The sequence below is a fragment of the Lactuca sativa genome, chromosome 8 (assembly GCF_002870075.4).
Source record: "Lactuca sativa cultivar Salinas chromosome 8, Lsat_Salinas_v11, whole genome shotgun sequence".
Classification (NCBI taxonomy): Eukaryota; Viridiplantae; Streptophyta; class Magnoliopsida; order Asterales; family Asteraceae; genus Lactuca; species Lactuca sativa.
Genome location: NC_056630.2, coordinates 39,847,155 through 39,873,719, shown reverse-complemented (window position 1 = coordinate 39,873,719; position 26,565 = coordinate 39,847,155). Strand labels below are relative to the sequence as shown.

The 26,565-nt window shown below is 35.9% G+C and overlaps 1 protein-coding gene, 1 long non-coding RNA gene and 1 other non-coding gene across 3 annotated transcripts; 1 reads left to right on the top strand and 2 right to left on the bottom strand.

The window, feature by feature from the left end:
* The first annotated feature begins 2,419 nt into the window (after window positions 1-2,419).
* LOC111914232 (uncharacterized) lies at window positions 2,420-4,468 on the top strand. Its single transcript, XR_002857731.3, has 6 exons — window positions 2,420-2,682; window positions 2,801-2,859; window positions 2,947-3,000; window positions 3,163-3,266; window positions 3,360-3,489; window positions 4,268-4,468. It is a non-coding gene; the product is annotated as an uncharacterized LOC111914232 (long non-coding RNA).
* A 172-nt stretch (window positions 4,469-4,640) lies between these two features.
* On the bottom strand, window positions 4,641-7,971 carry LOC111914283 (receptor protein kinase CLAVATA1). The gene is made up of 3 exons (XM_023910057.3): window positions 6,788-7,971; window positions 5,246-6,664; window positions 4,641-5,163 (listed from the first exon to the last, which is right to left on the bottom strand). The coding sequence occupies exons 1-3, from the start codon at window positions 7,923-7,925 to the stop codon at window positions 4,799-4,801; spliced, it is 2,922 nt and encodes a 973-aa protein (XP_023765825.2). The 5' UTR covers window positions 7,926-7,971; the 3' UTR covers window positions 4,641-4,798.
* Window positions 7,972-19,818: 11,847 nt separating this feature from the next.
* Window positions 19,819-19,925, bottom strand: LOC111890339 (small nucleolar RNA R71). Its single transcript, XR_002849818.2, has one exon. It is a non-coding gene; the product is annotated as a small nucleolar RNA R71 (small nucleolar RNA).
* Window positions 19,926-26,565: the final 6,640 nt, after the last annotated feature.

Genomic DNA, 26,565 nt, shown 5'->3' with positions numbered 1-26,565 from the left:
GTTTGGGTACCTAAGCTTATATACCCTTAAGGTTATATTCACTTTTTCCATATATATATATATATATATATATATATATATATATATATATATATATATATATATATATATATATATATATATATAGTGGCGGACCTTAGTGGTGCCCGGGAGGTCCCAGGCTACTGCTCCGATTTCGGTACGTAGTGTAAAATTTCTTTTAATGTTTTTTTATTAGGTGCATCAACTTAAAATATGAGTGCCACTACCAATGTAGATTTTTCTTGGAATTTTATTTTTAGTTTCCTCTACTAAAATGTTCTGCGTCCGCCAATATATATATATATATATATATATATATATATATATATATATATATATATATATATATATATATATATATATATAGAGAGAGAGAGAGAGAGAGAGAGAGAGGAGGGTTCAATTGAGAAAAAAAAGGTTGAGAATTGGAGAATCATTCTCAGCCACTCATTTATTTTTGCCGCAAAAGCCTCCTTCGTACCAACAAAAATGGGAAAGGAATAGACATGTATTTTCCAACAAAACCTGTTTCCTTAAACTATGCTAATCATTACCTTAATATATACAAAAACATAGTTTTTTCGTTTTTTTTTTAATTTTTAAGAAGCTATTTTTATCGAAAATTGATTTTAAATATACCAAAATTCATGATTTTTTATTCTTTACAAATAGACATCCATATTGATATAGTTTTAAGATAAAATAATTTTTTTTTTTATATTTTCAGCGATCGTTATTCATAAGTGAATAAAAATGAATCAGGTTTTTACTACAATACATTCGTTATTCAGTTATAAATAAAAACTATGATTAATTTTTTTTTCTTACAATTTAAGTATCATTCATATATGAATATAGCATATAATAAACATAGTATATTCATATTTAAATATTAGACGATGCATTCATTTATGAATATTACATAGTATATTCACTTGTGAATATTAGATGATATATTCACTTATGAATATTAGATAATATTTTCATATCTGAATATTACATAGTATTACATGGTATATCACATGTGAATATTACATAGTATATTCATTTGTGAATATTAGATGATATATTCACTTATGAATATTACACAGTATATTCACATATGAATATTACACAGTATATTCACATATGAATATTACAATGTATTTTCACAAATATATATAATTTTTATATGTTATTCACATATGAATAACATACAGACTTGCATATTTGTTTTTTTGTTTTAATAATCATATACTGAGAAAACATATTCATATGTGAATATAACGTGGAAATTTAGTTCATGCATTTCATCAAACAGTTGGAGTGCATACAATTTAACTTTTTTTAAAAATGTTAAAAACATGATATTTTGACTATTTAAATCTTACAAAAGAGTAGATAGAGAATTATATGAAATTTTTCAAAAAAAAAAAACGATTTGATATTTTTCTAACCTAAATTTTCAAATTTTATTTGATAATCGATGTTGAATGAATGATATGAAGTGAATTTTTGTTGATTATCGATGATGTTGATCTAATAACGTTGGGAGTATGATTAATCATAGATGTTGAAGATTTGATCGTATTCAAGCACAATTGAAGGTTGAATTAAAAAAACCAAAAACTAATTTTTATTGTTAACTGTTGAATCGTGTTGATTATTGACGAAGATCGATGATTGATTAGCATTGGATGATGTTGATGATGGTTTAATTGAAGAAATCTGGATGATTGTTGAAAGTTGGAGAAGAAATTTGGATGATGAACGATGAATGGGTTTGAACTACAGATACGTATTTGAGATTGAAGGTTGTTCTCATATTTACAAGTTTGCCACCGTGTCTTTTTATGCTTGAATAAAATGAGTGGCTGAGAATGATTCCTCCATTTCAATCTTTTTTATTTTCTCAATTGAATCCACCTATATATATATATATATATATATATATATATATATATATATATATATATATATATATATATATATATATATATATATATATATATATATATATATATATATATATATATATATATATATATATATATATATATATATATATATATATATATATATATATATATATATATATAAAGCGCAGGGACGTTTCAACAGAAAAGTTTTTGGATTCAGAGTTTCACCACCAACTTTTTGGGATTTGACTCCTCCGGCCCCGGTACTTTAACGTGATATGTTGGTAATGTGATCACCCGGTTTAACAGACTTGTGGCCATATGTTTGGGTTTTGCCTCTTCTTCCCTCTACGTGCTTCTTTAGTTCTTTTTGTTAACGCCGACTTTTTCGGGGGTCATCTTTACAAAACTGTTGCCTTCGCTTGATACGTGTTATGTTCCTGATGATTTGCCGTCATTCTCCTCCAATGACCTTCCTTCCTCCACCGCCTATCCATGTTTTCCACTTGACGACCAGTTTTTTTTTTTAATCCTTGCTTCCGTCCTCCTTTCAATCCGTTTTCTTGCTTATTAATTTTATTTGTGCTGTATTTTACTTTGGGTATTAGCGTCCTATTGGATTCTTTGTATGTTGGTTTGCTCAGAAATCTGAGGTTGTCGCTGTTTCTGTTTCCTTTGTCACGCTTTTGGGAATTTTTTTCTCCATTACTCTGTATTTGTGTTGTTCAACATTAAAGAAAGCTTTAATCTTCTCCGATATTGGGTATTGTCAGATCGCTTCTTTGTTCTTCATCGCTATCTTCTTCAGCTTTTTGCTGTTTAATTTTTGTTTCTGTTGTGTTGTATTTATTATTCTCAAAAGTTACTAATGGTATTGTCAGTGCATGTGAGTAACCAGCCGGAGACATGAACCCTGCACATCCACTGCTCTCACAAAAAGGTTTGGTAGCTATTTTATTACAGTATTTTGTATATTCACCTTTATTTCATTTTACCCTATTGTATGATACATAATTTTTCATATCAGATATGCTATGATCCATTGCCTTTTTGATGGTATTAGAAGCAACTCTGAAAGATTGTGAGTTTAAATCCTCTTTTTGCAATATTTAAAAAAAAAAATCAAGCTTTCATACATTAATGATTTGGAGAAATTTTTTCTTTTTGGTTGTTCTTTGATGATGAAAGTATATGTATGGTTTAACTTCATAAATTGAATTTTTTTCAAACGCCACTGTTTTAGGATCTGATGAAGGAGTATATGCACGGATTATGATCTTCCAACTCTTAGAGGTGATCCTCAAAAAACAATAGGGATAAATCAAAATTGTTGGTGCTTTTGCTCAGGTTTTTATTATTCTTCTTTTTGTATACATTTTTAATAATACGAAACTCTGTATTATCCACTATAGCTTCTCAAAGAATTACATTTACATGCAGTTATAATCAAAGAAACATAAATATGTAATTGTGTTTCAAGCAACCTTTTTCTCCAATACCCCCAAGAACTATTAACTTTGGAAATGTCATTTATAGTCTTTACAACCAGAGCTTGCTCAAATTTGGTCAGGTAACCATCTTTTACAAGTCGTTTTAAAATGATTTTGTGTCCTTTTCCTAGTTTGGATTAATTTTGTGGTTAATTTTAGACACTTACTCGATAATCATGCTAATGAGGAGCATTTTCTGTAGAGGAAACTTGCTCAAAGATCAGAAAGAGAGTAAAATCCGCTTCTCTAGTTTTTTTAAATTTAGGTTTTCAGTTGTAAGTTTGATGGATTCCAAATCTAGTTTCATGACACTTGATAACTTCAAATCTGCACTTTCAAGCATCCAACAACAACCAAAGTTGGATTGCTTAAAAGGTGTGATTTCATATCTTTTGTCATTCCCTTTTCATCTCTTAGATTTAAGAAAGTTGTTTTGGTTTATGAAATGACAACAACAAAGATATATGTGGGATTTGGTGTTTGAATTATGGTAACTAAAGTAGACTTTGGCTTATGAATTGTGCATACTAAAAATGTAAGGGTTGGAATGTAGGAGTGATTCAAAGTGTTACACTTGGATTGGTTACTGTTTTGAAATTGAACAAGTGAATGTTCATTCTATTTAATATTTATTGAAATGGAGTGAAAAATTACTTTGTAAACTCATCTTTAATTACGAACTTTTTATGTTTACAATTCATTTCATGAACTCTACATTATTCCAATTTTGCATTTTGTTACATGTACAGTTCATCATTTAATTTTTTTTTTTTGTATGGTATGTCCTTTATACATATAAGATGCTATTTTAACCTTTTTTAATACTTCGTGCCATTAATATTGACTTTTTTTGGACAGCAACGGCTTATGAATCGGATGACATTTTGGAAGTGGATAGCATTTTGAAAGTGAGCTCGCCGATAACGGTTGCGTTAGTTAAACTTGATAGTCATTCTGGGTTATATGTTTGTATGTATACATTAGACCTTTAATTTCGTTTAAAATGCACATCTAACATTTCTAAGTAATTCTCTCGTAAGAAATACAAAAATTTGACTACTTGTCTGTATAGCCTTATTTCCTTGGTTGTGATATAAATTTGACTGATTTAGTTACGTATTAAATAATGGGCTTGACGGATTAAGTATATAAAGATTATGCTACATCAGGTATAAGGGACAATTAAGTATCAATAACTAATGTTTCATACTAAATATTAACTAAGTAACACTGATAACATATTTAATAAACAATCATCATTAATGATCATATGTGATTAAAAAAAAAAAGATATGCATACATGATTTTGTGTATTTTCAAGTCACAAAGTGTCGAACTTATTCCAAACTTCCATCAAAACATCAACAAACAAGTTAGATAACAATTTCTTCAAGGAGTAAGCAAGCATGGTTGGGTTTGTGGTTGCGATTTCGGAGGGTTTGTGAGCATGTGAACAACCTCCCTCATGGTAGGTCGAGCAGTGCTTTCATCCTCAACACAACTCATGGCGATTTTGAAGAGGTTGACGACGGTTGCCAATGGGTAGACTTTGAGCCTCGAATCCAACACCGCTAGTACTGACGTCTCATCTGATGGCTCAGAATGCTCCGCTATGGTCTCTCGGACCCACCTCACTATGTCTACCCCATCACCAAATTCCCCAACCGGCTTCTTTCCTGCTATCAGTTCAAGAAGTACAACTCCAAAACTGTATACATCACTCTTTTCGTCCACCTTTAATGTGTATGCATACTCTGTTGTACAAAAAAAAATACAAAATTTTTAATACATATACAAAATTACAAATACAAATTGACAAATGAGAGAAACTTGTACCTGGTGCAATGTACCCATAAGATCCTGCAATGGAGGACATGCACTCGGAAGCACCAGAATGATTATCCCTCAAGAACTTAGCGAGCCCGAAATCAGCAACATGAGCTTCATAATCGGAATCCAAAAGTATATTGTTTGACTTCACGTCTCGATGTAAGATCATCGGAGAGCAATCATGGTGAAGGTAACACAGTCCCTTCGCTGATTCTATAGCAATCTTATACCTTGTTTCCCACTGCAAATGTGCGCCTTTCGATCCGTGTAAAATCTCACCTAAACTTCCATGAGACATGTATTCGTAAATCAGCAATTTGTTTTCACGATTGGAGACGTATCCGAGTAATCTGACGATGTTCCTGTGTCTGATTTTTCCTAACGTTTGGATCTCGGCGTCGAATCCATGGTTCCGACCCATTAACCGTTTGATTGCTACGTCAACGCCATTCGCCATTGATCCTCGGTATACAATTCCAGCTCCACCTTTACCGATTATGTTTTCATCTTTCAAACATTCGAGAACGTCTTCAACTTTTAGATCCAAGCGTTGGAATGTGGTTAGCTTCCAGACTTTGGATCTCTCGAAGTGTTTGTTTTTAATTTTGATGAATGTTAGTATGAATAATGATATGGCTGTGATTACAGCGATGATGACTATCATAAGCTTTGATGTGGTGATTGAACGGTTGTTGTTTTGAGACGTGGAGATGATCGGACAATGAGCGATTTGTGGTAAACAGAGGTTAGGATTCCCGGAGAAGATAGTGTTGCTGAAATCCTTTAGTTGTCCATCGATTGGGACTCTGCCGGAGAATTGATTGTAGGAGAGGTCCAACACTGTCAAGCTCTTCATGTGACCTAATTTCGTCGGAATCTCACCTTTGAGTTGATTTCGAGATACATTAAGTATGTTCAGATTGAACAAACTTAAAATTCCTCTAGGGAATTCACCAATGAAGTTATTTCGGCTGAAATCGATGGAAGTAAGTTGAACACTTGTAGCAATGGAAGCTGGAATCTCACCACTGAGATTATTGTCGCTGACGTTAATTTCATACAGTTTCTTCAGCTTCAATATCTCTTCTGGTATTACACCGACGAACTTATTTGATTGGAGAGATAGAGTTGTTAGATTCGGTAAATCGCCAAACGCCGGAGGTATCTTACCGGTGATCCAATTGTTAGACATTGAAACACTTTGAAGAGACTGACTGTACATTCTATCAGGAAGTTCACCGGTAAGATAGTTGTCATCAAGCTCGAGCTTGGTAAGCTCCGGCAAGTTGAAGATGCCGGCGGGAATAGTTCCGTTGATGAAATTCTTCATGATTCGAATCTTCGTTAAAGACTTGCAACTGCCAAGTTCTTCCGGTAAGGGCCCAAAGAAGTAATTCTCCATTAAAATCAAAAGTCGTAACTTGCCTGAGATCAACGCCAACAGTCATTAAATTCCGTGATTCCATTATTATTCTAATATCTAAATTACTATTATTCTTCATATTCCTACGTAAAAGTTTTTGCAATAATTAACTACGAGAATTTTACCTCCTTTGCACAAATCTTTCGGAATTGGTCCGGTAAGGTGGTTTCCGGTGACGTCGAGCATAAGTAACCGGCCGTTACCGCCGAGATTCTGCGGGAGTTCAAACGTGAAATTATTCTCCCAGATGTGAAGAACTTCAAGATTCGGGAGATCACCGATGAACGGAGGAAGAGGACCGGCGAGACGGTTGCCGAACAGACTAATCAACGTTAGATTTTTCAGTTCCGAGAACGTCTCCGGTATGCCACCGGTTAGATTGTTATTCGACAGATCAAACGACATCAAACTGACCATTCCGGAAAGCTCCGGAGGTATTTCTCCGGTGAGATTGTTGAACTGAAGAAATAGAGTATGTAACATCTTCAAGTTTCCAAGGCTTGCCGGAATTTCTCCGTTGAGATTACAACCTCCGAGGTCTAGTAGTTTTAGTGATTTGAATGAACCGAACTGCGGCGGAATTCCTCCTTCATAACTGTTGGCATACCCGATGAGAAGCTGATCAAGAGTCGATATACGTGATAAGCTCGCCGGAATCCTCCCAGAGAGTTCATTTTGTTGCAATCCTAAAATCTGTAAACTCTGAAACTCCGAGTAATCTTCCGGAATCTCTCCGTTGAAGAAATTACCTCCGAGATACAAAATTTTAAGATTCTTCAACTTCACAAACTCCACCGGCAACCTCCCGCTGAAATTATTGTTGTAAACATCGAAAGCCTCCAGCTCCGCCATTCCCGCCACAATCTCTCCCGGAAGCTCCCCAGTGAAAACATTACTAGAGATGTTAATGAATCTAATCGACGTCAAATTAGACATTTCCACCGGTAGTGGACCGGTGAGGTTATCTGATACAAGCGTCAGATTGACCAGTTTGTTCAGAATTCCGATCTCCGGCGGAATAGTTCCGAACATAGGAACGTAAGATATCGTCAACGACGTGACACGAAAGTTTTCATCACATGAAACTCCGGAAAACGAACAGTGTGAGTTTTCGACTTTCCAGTCGTCCAATATTCTAGAGCTGTTTGATGCCACCATTGAAGCTTTGAGCTTCATTAAAGCATCATAATCTGAAAACCCATTTGAACATTCAAAATTGAAGATGAAGAAGAAGAAAACATGAAGAAAAACAAATTTCAACATCTGTGTTTTTGGGTGGAAGTACGCAGAGAAAAGTTGATGAGTGGTTGTACGGTTTTTATAGGCTGAGAAGAGACGATGCATGGTTATGGTAAATCCTTTGCCAGCTTGTACGTTGTGCATTATAAGCAGTACGTGATTTGGGTTTTGTAGTTTTAAATCTGGAAAGATAAAGTTGTTGTTATGGATGTCTTGTGGACAAGATAGGAAGAATCTATGTCTTCGATAACTCTTGTCAAACAATACTTAGAAATAAATATTTTCAACTTGTTATAGCCGGTTGTAGTGGCCACTCCATACAGTTTGAAAACATTATGGTTTAATTCAACACGATTTAAACTTTTATTATGACTAAATGGTGACAAACACAATACTTTAATGACCAAATTTATCAATAATCCTGAATGAAAACCTTCTTCAAAATGGACGCAATTGAAACTTGAGATGAACAAGTGCTCTGTGTAAATGTAAAAGTTAGCCACATATTAAGAGAATCTATAATAACAATAAAAGTGTACAAAATTTCTTTTATAAATTAAATTTGTTAAACGTAAAAAAGTCCATACCTAATATTACCAATTAGTATTTAAAATAATAACAAATTCCTTTATCCAGAATAAAGTTTGATCCAATGATTCCTTAAAACAAATTCAGTTTTTGGTCTCAATGAAAATATCTAACGACATAAGCTTTTTGTAATCCGTTTTTGAAGCTCAATCTTTACGTGTAAATTTGATTGTTCAATAAACTAGTAAATCCATAACCTTGAAGGGGATATAGAGGGCCATGACTAACTTGTTTTCCTAGTCTTTGGACTTTGATTATCTCTGTGTGTTAAATAAGTTAGCTATATATATTTTAATCGTTTGTACAGTATAGGGACCCTTTATATATATATATATATATATATATATATATATATATATATATATATATATATATATATATATATATATATATATATATATATATATATATATATATATATATATATATATATATATATATATATATATATTATTTCAATAAACGTAACCCTAATTACGAGTTTTCACATTATTCAACATGGTATCGAGCATGCAAAGTGATTATACAACCTAAGCCTCTAGACGATTTTTTTTCGTTGTTGCCTCTGGCGTTTTCCATCATCATCGTTGACAGCTGCTCAATCGTTGTCTCCTGCTGCTTTGTTTCTTCATTACAAAAGCCTCTCGGTGTTGTATAGATCACCTTCATCTACTGTTTGAAGACTCACGCGCAATTGCATACCTCTGTGTTACCCTCTCAATCATCGAATTAAACTAGTTGGTAAATTTAATTTCTCTCTACGTACCTTCTGTTAAGCTTTATGTTCATTACTTCTTATCTTTGTTAGTGTTAGTTTTTAATTTATTCGGCTGCCATGTCCACCGTGCCATCTTCAAGCCCCACCACTTCTCTCACGGCTACTCAACTTGTCTTTGCACTAACCAATGTCTACAACCAATTTAGTTTTAAATTATCGGTTGATGGATCTAAATACAAACTATGGAAACACATCTTCTTAGACATGTGCAAAGGAGATAAGGTAACTAGCAAATCACTCCCTAACGATGGTAAAGATGAAAATTAGGAGGCCATTGATTCCCGAATCAAATCATGGTTCTATACTACATGCGATGCTAATCTTTTGCATATTATATCTAGTGATAATTGCATAGCCAAAGACCTTTAGGACAAACTCGTTGAATTCTTCCTCAATAAAAAAATGTCCCGAATACTCCAGCTTCAAGAGCAATTTCGTAACACTAAGAAGGGGTCTTTATCCATCATATAAATTTGTCACACATTGAAGAAATTGGATGAAGCACTTGCAGATTGTGATTCCAATATTGATGAAATTGAGCTTGTGATGCAAATCCTCCGCCAACTTCTACCATCTTATCATAGCATCGTGGATGTAATCACAAACACTAAGCCTTTTCCTTATTTTCTTGTGGCCAAGAACATGCTCCTACTTCATGAATCTCGTGAAGATTCGATTGATCTCACTGGTGATCCTACTTATACATTTTCTGTTGCATTGTACTCTTCTACTCCCACCAGTGGCAAATCAAAAAATAAGTTTAATAGGGGTAAAAATAATGAGCGTTCTACTTACAGATGGGGGGGGGGGGGGGGAGGATGCTAATGTTTCTACTAGTTCCAATTCTTTTTCAGGTACACAAGGAGTGCACAGTCAAAATCAAATTCCTTTTGGCAATCAAACGCATATCGGAGCTCAGTTTTTCCAGCCCACCAACATTCTCAGAGCCCCTCTTGTAGCTCCCGGTGTTGCCCATTTGCGACAACCAACTGTTGTAGCCCAACATTAGCCTTCTGATGCCTTCGTTGTTGTTGTACCTTCCCTCGGTGCACCCACTTACAATCCTCCATAGCTATAGCAAAACCCACCTCTCGGTTTCTCATAATAGCCCCTCAACAAAATTTTTTTGGACAACATACTCCACCATTCTCGGGTCAACTCTCACAAGCCTATAGAACACTACAACAAAAACATTTTTTGGCATCTCAACAACCATATCAAACATCCTTTGGTGGTCATGTCTCTCAATACGGACAACCTCAACTCATAGATCTTGCCTCAGTGTTTCAAGCTGTGTTCGTTCAACAACCATCCGACAACAATTACTATATGGACTCCGAGGCAAGCTCACACATAACTTTTAATCAAGGTATAATGCACTCCCTAACTCCATGTACTTCCAAATTCATTATGGTTGGTAATGGTGTTGTCCTTCCCATGTAATTTATTGGACAAATTGTTCTTCCCTTCTCAAATACTCAGATTTCTTTAAATAATGTTCTTGTTTCAAATAAGATTGTTTAAAATCTTATTTTTGTTCGCTGCTTCACTGTTATCTGTTTCTATTAAGTTTGATCCTTTTGGTTTTACTGTGAAGGATCTTAAAACATGCATCTCTTTGGAATGATGCAACAATGATCACCATGAGTTGTATCCAGTTCTTTTGTCATCATTCATGTCCATCTCTTATTCTACTAATGTTGCTATTTCATATGACATATGGCATAGATGCCTTGGTCACCCTGGCTCATCTATTTTTCAGGTTCTTCACTCGTGTAATTTTATTTCATGTCCAACAAAAGACTCTAAATTATGGCATGCTTGTCAGTTAGGAAAACATTGTCGTTTACCTTTTACATTGTCACATACTACCATGTCTCTTGTGTTTGAACTTGTACAATTTGATCGTTGAACTTCTCCAATCTCAAATATTAGTGGCTTTAAATATTTTGTTATTTTCTTGGATGATTTCTCACATTTTCTTTAGATTTTTCCATTATGTCCAAAATATGATGTTTTCTATGTTTTTTAAAAACTACGATCTTATATGGTAAATCAATTCAGAACCGACATACAAATTTGTCAATGTGACAATGGGCATGAATTTAATAATCAACCACTTTTGGATTTCTTTAAAAACCATGGTATAATCGTTTTTCATGCCCACATACCTCACAACAAAATGGCAAAACTGAACGCACCATTCGAACCATCAATAATATGGTTCATACATCGTTGTTTCAAGCATCCCTTTCCCCCATGTTTTTTGGTTGAAGCCCTTCTATCTTCCACTCATACGTTCAATCATCTTCTTATTTCTACCTTAAACTTCAAAACTCATTTTAAAATTCTTTTTGGCTTCTCCCCTACCTACTCTCATCTTGGAGTTTTTGTTACCCCAATACATGTTCAAAAACTCCTCATAAACTCGCTCATCACTCTTATGCGTGTGTTTACCTTGGTCTGTGTATTGAACATTGTGGATATCATTGTCTTGATCTCATTACTTAAAAATTTATCGTATGCCATCATGTAGTCTTTGATGAATCTCACGTCCCTTATTTTGATTTTCATCCTTCTCCTCCCCCGTCTGACTATGCTTCATTTGATTCTGATGATTGCATCTCTCCCTTATCTACATTTCCGACTCCATCGTTGGCCATTTTTGCTACATCGTACTCTACTTCATTAACGACTACTTCTGCTCCATCGGACTCTCCCTCTACTATTGGGCTCTCAGCTCTTGTCTCACGTTCTCCATCTCACAAACAACCATCTCCTGCCCCCTCCTTTTGGGCACCCTATGGCCATTAGATATTGCACATGATCCCTTCGACCTAAACAAATCTTCTGTAACACCGTAAATTTTCAAACAAATTTTTAATTTTAAAATCACATTAATCTCGACAACACATATCACAAATTCGCCAAAATGTAGAAATATAAAAAAAAAACATATGTTCATATTTGTTTGAATAAAATCTAGGATCCTCACAAACATAATTCCATCTCGTGTGTACAAAGTACAATCAAGCCGACACCTACCTGTGATCCTAAGAAGTATCTGAAACACATATCACATAACACGATAAGCACGAAGCTTAGTGAGTTCCCCAAAATACCACACACATCACATAAGCCTCTCATGGCTAAACCCAAATAAGACCCTCTGGTCAATGTGTCTCAGTGGGACCCTCCGGTCCCACAACTCGGGTGGACCCTCTGGTCCTAATTCAATAAGCTCAGAAGTTCTCATCGAGGACATATTCTTTGTCCTCGTAACGAGTGATCATACGAATGTATCTCATCCACTCGTTGAAGTTCGACCCATCAAATGTCACATTTTGGCATAGGTTCATTAGCGAGAATGACCCAAAAGCGTTGTTGTTTGCGTTTGCGTTAGACATCTGAAATAGAAAGGAACAAAGTTTGATTAGAAATGAATCCCCAATTAAACACCCAAATGAGAAATTAGGGCTAGGATCCAACAACATTATTTACAACTTAGAAAAGGGATGTTGTAATCTAAAAGTAAATAATTTGAAGGTAAGTGAATGACGATTCACTAATTTTCACCATGAAAAACAAAAAAAGAAGATTAAGTTTTAAATGTATTTGAAAACTCCTAGATCTTTGAGATTCATTGAACTTTTCAATGACATGTTTAAATCTCGATATGCACTTCAAATTTGCGACTGGGATACCGAGGATCGCAAACAAGTTGTGAATGACCATGCAAACCAACATGGTGCACTCAATGTCTCTATCACCCAATCAATGTGTCGGTAAGCCACGAACGCTCCATTGATCTATGATACACATCGAGCCACCATTCGCCACCAATGTCAATCCCAAATTAGTGTGCCGGTTAACCACGCACGCTCCACTAACGTTTGACAAGGGTGCAAAGTGTAATTCCATGGAATAGCATCATTTTCACATTTTACCCTAAAGTAACTAACATTGGGAATTTGTAAAACATTATAGTTACTTTGTAAATTCATTATACTTGCAATGAGGAATTAAGTGTCCTATCATATCCATTCGGCTAACGACCCTCCACCAGTTAAGCAAGCGGTGGGTGTGAGTGTACTACCATTAAGCGTCATTTTATAGGTAGCAACCTTATACCCACCTTATAGAATGGCTTCGTGAATGAGGTCTACTAGCGATAACACTAACTTATTCTTATGCATATATATATATATATATATATATATATATATATATATATATATATATATATATATATATTAATCTTGTAATAATAAAGTATAAGGTTGATTTTTTAAACTTGTAAAAATCTAAGGGTTGAAATTTAAAATTTTCAAAAGTAAACTCTTAATCAAAATTTAAATGTCAAAACTTGAGGGCAAGTTTTGAACTTTTCAAAACATAAGGGATCAAATAACAAATAATATAAATCACACAATTAATTCAATGATTATCTATATTTGACCTAATCCATATTCTTGCAAGATAAGTTACCCAATTAATTCAAATAATCAATTTTAATCACATAAGGAATTTATTATTTAATGAATTGGTAATTATCTTTGTTTTGGCAAGGATAGTGTTACAATGACATTAAAATTCGTATTTTATCAGTAAAAACAGATTAGGCAACTATCCCTCAGCAAAAACAGCAAGAAATCCCGAGAATGCCTTTGTCTGACGATCCGACTCGCCGAGTCACTCATGGACTCGCCGAGTTGGGCTGACTCGCCGAGTTCATGAAGTGACTCGCTGAGTCATGTCGAACAGAAGCCAGAAAAACAATTTTCAGCATGTTAATCATACAAAGCATCTATACAACAGAAACCAATCATGTCTCTGATACCGTTGATGAGTTTTATGCATAAGAACAATCATATGTGCTCATATAAACCCTAATGCTTGGATCTAGGTTTCTCTATTGTACATGCAATGAATCCAAGACTTACAAACCCTAAACTAGCATACATATTTCATAATTTAACATATAGAATCAGATCTAGATGGTTACCTCTTCAATGGATGCTTGAATTCTTCTTTCTTGGAGCTTAGAGTCACAATTATAACTCCTCTAATGGCTTACAGACACCACAAGCAAGAAGGCAACTATGAGAGAGGATGGAGGATGCTCAATTTCGGCCTAGGGTTTCTCTTGGGAAGCAAGTCGGCCAAAAATTGAAGGCTAGGGGTCTTATTTATACCGTAGGCTGTTAGGGTTTCAGTCTAAACCCTAATGAACAGCTTAGTCACCAAGCAGCCCAAGGAACCTTCTGGAATAGGGCCTTGGATGAAAATATGATGATCCTTCATCATAATTTCGTTCCCCCTTAGTCCATTAGGTTTCCCAGCCCAAAACTCAACTATCATACACTTGACAGTTTATGCCCCTTTATTTAATTAATCTCTTTTAGTCACCAAATTAATTCATAATCAATTTATGACTAATACTAATTAAATAAATATGATTTCTCCTTTAATATATTATTCTTATAATATATTAATAAATTATAATATCCTATCTCTTTCATCAAATTACCTTGTCAAGTTGCTTTGGTGAAGGCAACCCAAAAGGACCATGCACAACCGGGTCAAGTACATACCAAATATAGTTGCGGGCTAAGACACTAATCCAACAGTACTCACCAAGTTTCCTAACCCGACCCACTCAGTTTTCTTGTATCATAGGTGGCAATACGAAGATACTGATAGATAATGTAATTATGTGCTAAGAGATTCAAGGAGATGTAGATCGTTATTATATTGAGACTTTGTAAGTCTCTGTTTATGATTATGTTTCTTGTATCAGTTATATAAAATCTTCTGAGATTCCTTGATTTTAATATTATATCATGTCAAGGATATTTTGGGACCAATTCCACAATAACATGTTTTAAATAAGCATAAACTAAAAGTTTTAAAAAAGTCGTGAGAATAGGGATGCCACAGTCTCAAACGTGGTGCAAAATGAATAATGTTCATATGTTGTGAGAAAAGGAATTCCAAGGAAGATGGCGTTTGACATTGCCTTGTGAGTTCGGTAATTCAATAAGAACAAATGCATTAGCCGATTCGGGAGCAAGTATAAATCTAATGCCTTATTCTTTTTACAAGAAGAATAATTCTCCAAAATTGAAGACTACTAACATGGCTATACACATGGCGGATCGTTTGATCACATACCGTCATGGAATTATAAAAGATTTATTGGTCAAAGTGGAAAAGTTTGTATTTCTAGTGGACTTTATGGTGTTGGATATGAAAGAATAGGAAGATTTTCCCATAATATTAGGAAGACCTTTCCTAAGTATTGTTCATGCTTTGGTAGACATCCACAATTCAAAACTTACACTACGGGTTAGATATGAGGAGACGACTTTTGGTGTGAAGAAAGAGGTAATTAATAAAGAGTCTAATGATGATGTTTTCTTTTTGGAAGAGGTGTGTCAAGAAAAGGAAGAAAATAACTAGCTTCTAAAATTGGAAAATTTGATGGAAGAAGAGCTAGTAACTTGGAATAACGTGAAAAAGAAAGAAGAAAAACCGAGGGAAGAAGTGAAAGATAAAAAACCAAGAGCTTCGATTCCAATGATATTTGAAGTTTTTTCCGTTTCACACCCTCAAGATCATGTTCAGGAGACAGATATAGAGAATGGAGATATTGTTGAAAAAGTGCAGTTAGCTATCAAGGAAGAGGATGTGGAGAAGGATTTAAAGATAGTCAACATGAAAGATAAGATGACAAGAGCAAATGATGGATTCGAGAGCACGTATGAAAGCAATTTTTCCAGAAAAATAAAGAGAATTCGAAAAATGCTTAGAAAAAAAATAGTAGATGCACTCAAAAGGAAGAGGCTACAAATGAAGGGATTCAAGGAGATCAAACTCCCACCCAAAGCAACATATAGTGTGAAGGAGTTCGACTTATGAATCCTACAAAAGATGCACTTCCAGGAGGCAACCCAAGTTTTGTTTTCATTTTCTTTTCTTTGTATTTAGTTTCTTTTCCTTTTTGCTTAACATTTGTTTAGGATAGTTGCTTTCTCATTTCTCATTTTACATTGTTAACATGGTGGTCCAATGACTTTGGTTTTTAAAATTTAAAAGTAAGGTTTTGAATTCTCATTAGACATGACGTTGATATGTTGCTCCCTTACAGTGAAATCCATTTTAAACTCATTTTCTCGCGTCTGGGATTGACTCGACGACATGGCGACATAATTGCCACGTCATGGATTTGACACTGGTAAAATCTTTTTTACCATAAAAGGTCAAAATTCATTTCTTTACTTTTACCCTTTTGTGCTTGCCCACAACGTGTTCATCATCTCCATCAAGAACCAATAATTTTTTTTATTACCTCCTGATTTTTCATGTCTAATCAATACCTGAGGTATGTATGCTTAGTCTACTTCCCATTTTATTGAATATGGATCTTATATTTCATGATAATTGCATATTAGTTCACATGAGCTTTTAGGAAACACTTTGTAGGTTTGAGAATCCAAGATTTAGTGGTCATTTAGGTTTGTATTTGATGTTAATTGATGATAAAAGTTGATTGGGAGAAGAATCCTTTCATTTAGGAGTGGATCTTGGCTGAAGGAACTCATCTGTTTTTTATTTGTTCTTCAGCCACGACATGAACTAGCAGTTCCCATTCCATGGAAACTAGACAGACTCAACTTATTTTTTCTAAACACTATTATGCTTAGGATGGTTGTTTCTATATTGGTTTTGCAGTATATGGGATCTAGGAAACGTACTAATTACTAGGAATTCCATGTGAAGCGCACATTTCCAATCGAACCACCTATTCATGAGTGGTATCAATGACCCTTGAACATTAAACCGTGGAGACATGCACGTTACAAGGCTAGCTTTGATCTTCTGCACGAAAGAGAAATTGTTGCACCTCCCATTTTAGATTGGAATTCGATGGAAGAGATGGGACTTGCTTCTCAAATTGAACCTTATTTGACAAGGGTTTACATGGGAAAAGACTTTCACTTTATTTGCAAATTAATGGAGTCATTTTTTCAAGATTCATGAACCGATGTTCAATAAATTATGTGTGGAATTCTTTTCCCCAATTGAGTTCAATTTTTAAAGGGACATGAATGATAAAAGGGCCTTGACTTTTAGAATTAGTGGGAAAGATCACCAACGTTTGTTGTGGAGTTAGCCTGGAGACTGAGTCTTTATGACTAATTAGATGCTATTACTCCATCGTTCATGATTTTTCTAAAAGAGGCACATCGGGTATTATGATATTGCCATATTTATACCTATTCTTAGGCAATATTTAAGTACATTTTTATTAATAAGTTGGTAATTTGTTTAGAATAATGGTACTTATCGGCTTAAATGTTATTTGCAGCCAAAAAGAAGACATTTTGAAGAAAAATGACTAAAAACGTTAAAGGAAGAAACTTTGGGAGTTAAAAGATTAAAGGACAAGAAAATCAGGAAAAAGCGTCTTCACGTCGTGAGAAGTGGGAGATTCACGACGTGAGAATAAGTTCTAGAAGATATGTACGCGGGTAAAGGAATCCTTGCCGGGCACGGTTATCTGGAACTCACGACGTGAATATCTTATTATTCACGACGTGAATTATTAAAATCGGCAACTATATATATATCCTAAACCATTAGGAATTAGAGGGACTTTTGGCTAGAGAAAGGGATTCCAGAAGGCGATTTTTAGCAGAAGAAAGGTTCTGGAAAGAGGTTTTCAACACCAAAAGAGTGAAGGTCCATAATTTAGTTTACTTATTTGTTACTTAGGAACATGCTTCATTATACTTTGATTGGTGTTAGTGTGTTAGTTGCTATTGTGAACAGCTAAATCTAGCTACTCTTGTTTAGCTAGATGAAGCTTCCAACTTATGAATAGCTTAATTTTTATGGATTTATTTAGTTGGTAAATTGCTTGTGTTTGATTTATAGTTACCTAGCATGATTGTGTTTGTTTCTCTAGTTGCTTAATTTCATGTTCTGTGTAGCTTAGTGACCATTAACTGCATGAACTTGTTTACCTAATGATTTAGTGAACATTAAATTGTTAGAGCTAGGATTGACCAATCTTAGTTAGTAATTAGAGAAAATAAACTTAGCTGTGCTAGAGAACGTGGATTGTGACTATAATTGCGTTTACATAATAAATCTTACATAGCATATGCATATTCTTAATTGGTTATGTGTTTAATTGTGTGTGACCATACATAGTTTGACATGAATTAGTTAATTATTGGTAAAGTTAGACTTAAATTACTAATACAATTAAAACCAAATTGATAATCCATAATTATTAGCTAGCCATAAGGACAAAGTGGATTCGAACTAGACAAGAGTGTTTTTACTTATTAATTGAATTTGAATTAAGTTCGTCTGATCTTGTAAAATCAGATAAAACCCTTTCTAAACTTGTTAATAATTAGGTTAATTTGATAGCAAGTAGATTAATTAGTAACACCGTTCCCTATGATCGACACCCAACTTACCCAAGCTATACTATAATCTAACTAGGTACACTGCTTATAAGTGCATAGTTAGTTTAAGTTTGTTAGGTTATAAATATTAAAATTAGTGGGTACTTTCGTGCACATCAAGTTTTTGGTGCCGTTGCCGGGGAGCGGCGCGTTTATTAGTTTATTTAATTGCATTATTAATCGACCCTTTTTGTGGGATAAAATCTGCAAAAAGTTAATTAGTTATTTATTTTTGTTTGTTAGCTTAGTAGCATATTATTTTAGCAAAATTTTTGATTTTTGTTTTTGTCACAGAATTCATGACGTGAGCTGTATAAACTCACGACGTGAGAGCTGTAGTTTTTAGTTTTTAAGTATTTTCTTATTTTAGTTGAGTTTCACGTTTTTATTTTATCGAGTTACAGGAGTTCATGACCAGGGGATCTACCACACCTTTAGTGCCACCAATTGAAGATCCCGAAGCTGCACGTCACAAGAAGACTGATAAGAAGACGCCACTGCAAGAATCAAAGTTAGCATTTTCAAGAAAGTCGGGAAAGAAGACAGGAGAGTCAAGGTCATCCTCAAAGAACAAGAGCAAGCTTGAGCACTTGGATCAAATACCCGTCCAAACCGAATCCGAATACGATACCGAGCCTGAATTTGAAGGACATCGGGCGAGCCCGAGAACGAGCCAAGGAACGAGATGGTAGACATTGAAGAGATGTCTATGGGAGCTTACAAGAAACGGATCCGATAAGATGTGGGTCCCGGTTTAGTCCAACCCGCAATACCTGCCACTGCCACATTCGAGCTGAAGGGGCACATCTTGACTGCACTGAAGGATATCCCATTTTATGGGAAAGATCATGAGGATGCTTTTAAGCATCTAGATGAAGTCAATGACATTGTGGATTACTTCAATGTCCCAAATGTCAGCAGAAACACCGTCTTGCTTAGGATGCTTCCCATTACTTTCAAGGGAGCTGCTAAAGAGTGGTTAAAATCACTTCCACCGGGTACAATCACCACTTGGGCTCAAATGCGTGAGCAATTCCTGGACCAGTTTTGCCCGCCATCCAAGATAGCTAAACTCAAGAAGGTAATAGCCGACTTTGAGCAACAGCCGGGGGAGTCATTATACGAAGCATGGGAGCGGTACAAGGGCTTACTCAGAAATTGCCCTCAGCATGATCTAAATGTGTAACAAGAGATGTCAATCTTCTATGATGGGGTCAACGTTATGACGAGACAACTCCTTGACTCTCAAGGACCTTTGACAAAGAAAAATCCAAGGGAGGTCAAGGAGCTGATTAAAGAATTCGCGATGCACTCTCGCGAATACCACAACCCTAGGCAAGATGGAATCAAAGGCGGTGGAGGAGCCCAAACTGAAGAAATAGCAGCCATGATGGCTATGCTAAATAATATGGACCGGAGGTTGACACAAATGGACCACTCAATTCATGCCATAAGAGTGGGTTGCGAGAGGTGTAGTGGTCCACACTTGACCAAGGACTGCAATTTAGATGAGTTTGGGAACAGAAAAGCTCAAGTGTGCTACTCGAGTTGGGATAAGTTTGATGAAGACTGGAGGAAACCAAAGAAGGAGTGGCTGCCATATGAAGAGTATAAGAAGCAAAAACAAGAGAAGTATAGGCAGACAGGTTGAGGCTTTTATCAAAAGGAGCAGCCACCAGCTGAGAAGAAACCCAATCTAGAGACCATGTTGATGTAGTTTATGGAAGCTTCGGAAAAGAGACACGATGCTACTGATTCTTCTATTAATGAACATCAAACTTTAATAAAGAATCAGCAAGCCTCCATCAATAACCTTGAAGTACAACTTGGTCAACTAGCCACTCTGGTTCATGAGAAGTTGTCCCCAAAAAATCCTGAAACGAAGGCCCAATCTCATGTAATGGCCATAGATACCGAAGAAGAGGTCATCTATGAGTTCTTAGAAGCCTTAGAAGATAAACAACAGCAGCCCGATCCAAAGTTGAAGAAGCCCAAGCTCAAAAATCAAGATGCTGCTGAATTTCAGACTTCACGACGTGGGCGCGTCATGAACAGAAAAATTTTGTAGTTGGCTCGGTACGTTCATCAGCCGCCTTTGCCTTTTCCTTCCCGAGCTTCCCTTAGTTCACTGGAAAGAGAGCATATAGAGTTTGTTAATCACGTGAAGGGAATCCCGATTAATACTCCCTTTGTCGACTCCTTATCCAAAATTCCCGAGCATCAAAAATTACTGCAAGACTTGATAGACACTCGCCAGCAATTAAAGAAGCATTCTAAGGTGATTCTAAGTGAGCAAAGCTCAAAAGTTGTGTTGGGAGAGACACTTAAGAAGATGGGAGATCCTGGACGCCTCACTCTTCCGTGTGAATTTGGTAACAAAATGAAGGTTAATGCTTTAGCCGATTCTGTGGCTAGCATTAATTTGATGCCTTATTCATTTTATCAGAAGTTGGAAATTCAGAAGATGAAGGCTACAAGAATGACTATTCACATGGCGAACCGTTCAGTGACACAGCCCCGGGGCATTGTGGAGGATATTTTAGTAAAAATTGGAAAATTTGTTTTTCCAATAGATTTTCTAGTGTTGGATATGAATGAAGACCCCGATGTTCCAATTATCCTTGGTCGTCCATTGCTTAACACTGCTGGAGCTCTTGTTGATATTCGCAAGTCCAAGCTCACCTTGAGGGTGGGTGATGAAAAAGAAATTTTTGGGATAGAAGATGGCTTCCAAAGGAATCATGTTCAAGAAAAGGTGTTCACAATTAATAAAGACAATGAACTAGAAGAACCAGAAAAGCTTATGGAGGAAGAGATCAAGACAGTTCATCAAATCAAAAGAACAAAACCAAGAGCATCTGTTCCATATTTGGTTGAAGTCATTGCTTACAAGAGTCCACCTTCTTGGGTAAGCAAGGAATATGAGATGAAAAGTGATGAAGAGGAGGTTACTTCAAGGGTGACAAAGCCAGTAGTGAAAGAGGAAAAGGATGCTATGGAGTGCAGGGAGGAAACTAAAGGGGCCAAATGCAAGCTTGATGAAGAAGAGGTCAAAGCTAAAAAGGAGAATTCGAAGAAGGCGTACAAAAGACGAGTTCAAGCTTACAAGAGGCGTTTCAAGGAACAAAAGATCCTAGTGGTGGATTCTTCAGACGATTCAACGTAGGATGCACGGAGTCCAGCTCAAGACTCCAAGAAAAAGAAGCGCTTCTCGGGAGGCAACCCGAGTTTGGTTTGCATTTTTTTTTCTTTTCTTTTTGCGTTTTAGTCTTAAAAACATAGATCATATCATCCAACTCGATTATAACATAATTAAACACTGAATGTGGGGACCCTAAAAATGGAAGTAGTAATAATTGAGAATTTAGTTGAAAGTCAAATTTGATTTAGTATGAATTTTTCATTCCAGACAACATTCACGACGTGAGTCCTTCAGAAATCACACCGTGAATCGTGAATAAATCGGATAATAAGTCAATGATATAGTTTAGCCCATTTTATAAGTGGCCCAAGACCAATCGGTGAGTGCATGGCCCAAAATTTAGCCTAGACTAAACTGACGACATGAATCCTTCAGAAATCACGACGTGAATTTTGAATAACACGGGACCACAGATTAAAGGGATGAGAACCAGTTGACCCTTTCTCTTTGTTTATTCCTCACGAAGTGAAAACGAGATCTGGTCCCCCCTTGACCCTCATTGCTCCGATTTTGGCCGACAAATCCTCTATTTTTCTTTGTGCTTACGTAATACTTCCATCAAAGGTAATAATTCTTAATTGCTATGTTTAATTTTTGCTCTAATAGTTGAATTTAGGGCTAGGGTTTGTTCATATGTTAAAATGTATAAAATATGCCCTAAGAATCGTGAATTACCCTTGGAATGTAGTTGATTATTGGTTGAAAATGTCATAGGAGTAAACCCCCAGCACTATCATGGTCAAATTGTACAGAAACCAGACGAAAATTCGAATCTGACTACGAACTCACGCCGTGAATTTTTAAGAATTCACGACGTGAATTCTGGGCTATGCAATCTCTTTGTTCCTTTTATTTCTAAACTATCGGGTTGTTGTTTTGGCTGTTTTTGTTCCTTGTTTTTGCAGAAATGGCACCTAGAAGAGACTTACCTCTTGGGATTGCGAGTTTACACCCATTTTACGAATTTCCAACCACTACACCCCGGGATGTTTACACGCGATGGAATACTCAGTTGGGATGGCTTTACAACCGGGAGTTTGCTGTTGCTCCCACTATTCAGTGGGCAAGGTTGAGGGAGGTTGGCTTGGTTGATAGGATGTCCTAATACCTAACAAAAATCTTTTTGGGGGATGAATTTCAATTTACATGCAAGGGGTGGTTCAACTTGTTTAACATCCAGGAGTGTGTTTATAAGGAGCTTTGCGTGGAGTTTTGGTCTTTTGTTTAGGCGGGGAGTATCGGGAGTGCAGTTTAGTGGAATTTTCTCGCCGTATGGGGCTGTATGAAGCTCATGAGACCATCACTCATGAGTTTATTTTATTTTTGAGGGACGCCACGCGGGTGTATGCGGATGGGGTCTCGGGGCCGGAGTTTTGGAGCAACATTGCCGTTGGAGTGTTTAATTCCGGTGTATCACCCAAGAATAGCATCAAAAGCCCGATACACCGCCTCATCCATCGATTAATCACTTTCTCCATTCATCACAAACGTCACGGTGATAAAGTTACTAAAAGTAACTTGTTCTTTTTGTGGTGCATCTACAACCGGGTGTTTGCTGCAATATTCCATATTTCTTGGCCTGATACTTGGCGGATTATGTGACAAGTGCTCGTCCTGGAAGCCCCATTTGTGGAGGGCATTTCGTTACACGATCGGCCCGATCTTATGGCCTCCTTGTTCCTGACATCACTCGTTCTCTAACATGTATTGAAGGGAATGAGTTTAGTATGGGGTATCTGGAAACAACGAGGGTGGTCAAAAACTATGGGACACATTGGGGAATTGTTCGAGATGATGATGATGAGGAGGAGGAGGATCCGGCCGACCAACCTGAACCACAACCACGGCCGAGGCGCAGAAATGTGAGACGACGGGGAGAACGCGGGAAGCCAATACATCCACCCGCATCCATGGTAGGAGCACCTTTTGGGAGTAACATGGCTGGTTATTTTGAACAGTTATCTTTGAGTGTCAATTGGATCGGAGGTGCTATGGAGAATGTTGTCCGACACCTTGGAGTGGAGCAACCGCCTCATTTGGGGTATCATTACCCGATTTTCCCGAGATGGACGGAGCATGGCGGACATGGAGGTGATAGAGCAGGCACGAGCGGAGCGAACGATGAGGAGGAGGATGATTGATTGTTTGTTTATTTTTATTTTGTTTGGTTTGTTTTTATTGTGTTTTGTTTTATTTTGTTGGGATTGTAAGAACTTTTAAGATATTATGTTACTTTTATTCTTCTTTGGTTGTTATTTCTCAGAAATTGCTAGGAGCGCCTAGAAAGGATATCGAGATATAAGTGCATACGTCTTTAGCCGGGAGTGTTTAAAGTCGAGAGTCGAGACCTATATTTTAAAATAAGTGTGGGGTGAGTCAAGAGAGTGGATAGTCAACGAAAGAGTCAAAAACTGGTGAATTTAGAAGAGTCTTAATACATTAAGACATTGGGTTGAATTGTGCACATTAAAAGAAGATTTGGCTAAATGTTTTTCTGTTTGCCCAGTTCTCACGACGTGAACTATTGTTACTCACGTCGTGAGTCAGTTCTCAGGGTTCCCAGAATACGTGTGATTGCGATTTCACGTCGTGACTTTTCTTATCTCACGTCATGAATTGGTGTTCTTCACAAGATCAAGGCCCTTAATATATTATTATTCCATGGGTTGATACCATTCTTCTTGTCGTTATTCTGGAGATTATTTTGGCGCATTTTCACTACTATACAATGTGGCATATGCTTTCCCACATTTTTCGTTCTATTTTGAAGATTTCTACCATATTTTTAGAAGATTGAAGGCTCGATTTCATGTTTTGCCGGTACATTCCTTATCTCGCGAGTTCAAGATCCAAGTTTCTATTTCTCAGAGTCCATATTCAAGATGCACGTTTTCCACACTTTTTGAGATGTTCACACCACTATCCCAGGGGACTCTGTTCCTTTTTCTCCTTTTTTCTTAATTTTGATTTATTCTATGCGTACAATGAGGGCATTGTATGAAATAAGTGTGGGGTAGGGGTAGAAAAAGTAAATTACTAGAAAATTTGAAAATTGAAATCTTTAATAATTAAATCTAGTAAATAATTTGAACTGTAGTGCTAGTGTTATATGGGATGATCCGATAAGAGTTCAAATGTTTAGTTGAGCCAATACACGTTATAGTGCATTTGTGGCCTCCCTTATTTTAGTGAAATCATGGAACAAAAACATAACCCCGCTTGGTTTGAGGGATGCAATATGTTTAGCAACCTAAACCTGAAATGTATCCAGGAAAGCTATGTCTTAACCAATAAAGGTTGAAGTTGAGCGCCCCTGCTTAAGCATATGTAAAATAAAAAAAAAAAAAAGAATTGCAAGAAAAGTTTGAAGAATTTTTGGAGCAACTAAAGTGAAGATCAAAAGATCAAAATTCCGAAGAAATTCAAAAAGTTGAAGATACCAGAAATCAAATCAAACAAGGTGGTGAATTGAAAGAAATCAAAGATTAAATTATCAAGGAAGTGAAGAATTCAAAAGAGCTCCGTAGTGGTATCATAAATTGTAATTCTAGATTATGTATGCTTGGGTTGCTCAACCAAAAATACTTTGAGGTCAAGTGAGATTTCTGCGGATGGAGTCGGAGGGTTGCATAAAATGAGCATTGTTCGAAAAAAGTGGGCGAGTGTTTATGCAGATTGTGAGTATTTAAAGTATGAGGGGGGGTACTTTAGTAAAATTTTAGACACAAATGCATGCGTTGAGGTCTTGGCATAATGGCTGGGCTGGAATCAGATTGTTCTATATGATGTTAGTAATAAAGGGTTAAGTTTAAATTTGCTTGAGGGAAAGCAAAGCCTAAGTGTGGGGTATTTTGATATTGCCATATTTATACCTATTTTAGGCAATATTTAAGTACATTTTTATTAATAAGTTGGTAATTTGTTTAGAATAATGGTACTTATGGGCTTAAATGTTATTTGCAGCCAAAAAGAAGACATTTTGAAGAAAAAGGACTAAAAACGTTAAAGGAAGAAACTTTGGGAGTTAAAAGATTAAAGGACAAGAAAATCAGGAAAAATCGTCTTCATGTCGTGAGAACTGGGAGATTCACGACGTGAGAATAAGTTCTAGAAGATATGTACGCGGGTGAAGGAATCCTTGCCGGGCACGGTTATCTGGAACTCACGACGTGAATATCTTATTATTCACGACGTGAATTATTAAAATCAGCAACTATATATATATATATATATATATATATATATATATATATATATATATATATATATATATATATATATATATATATACACACACTTAACCATTACGAATTAGAGGGACTTTTGGCTAGAGAAAGGGATTCCATAAGGCGATTTTTAGCAGAAGAAAGGTTATGGAAAGAGGTTTTCAACACCAAAAGAGTGAAGGTCCATAATTTAGTTTACTTATTTGTTACTTAGGAACATGCTTCATTATACTTTGATTGGTGTTAGTGTGTTAGTTGCTATTATGAGCAGTTGAATCTAGCTACTCTTGTTTAGCTAGATGAAGCTTCCAACTTATGAATAGCTTAATTTTTATGGATTTATTTAGTTGGAAAAATGCTTGTGTTTGATTTATAGTTACCTAGCATG

Coding starts and splice junctions, on each gene's coding strand:
- LOC111914283 (XM_023910057.3), bottom strand. CDS start 7,925: ATGTTGAAATTTGTTTTTCTTCATGTTTTCTTCTTCTTCATCTTCAAT. Junction 6,665..6,787: donor GAAAGATTTGTGCAAAGGAG/GTAAAATTCTCG, acceptor CGTTGATCTCAG/GCAAGTTACGACTTTTGATT. Junction 5,164..5,245: donor TTATGGGTACATTGCACCAG/GTACAAGTTTCT, acceptor TTTGTACAACAG/AGTATGCATACACATTAAAG.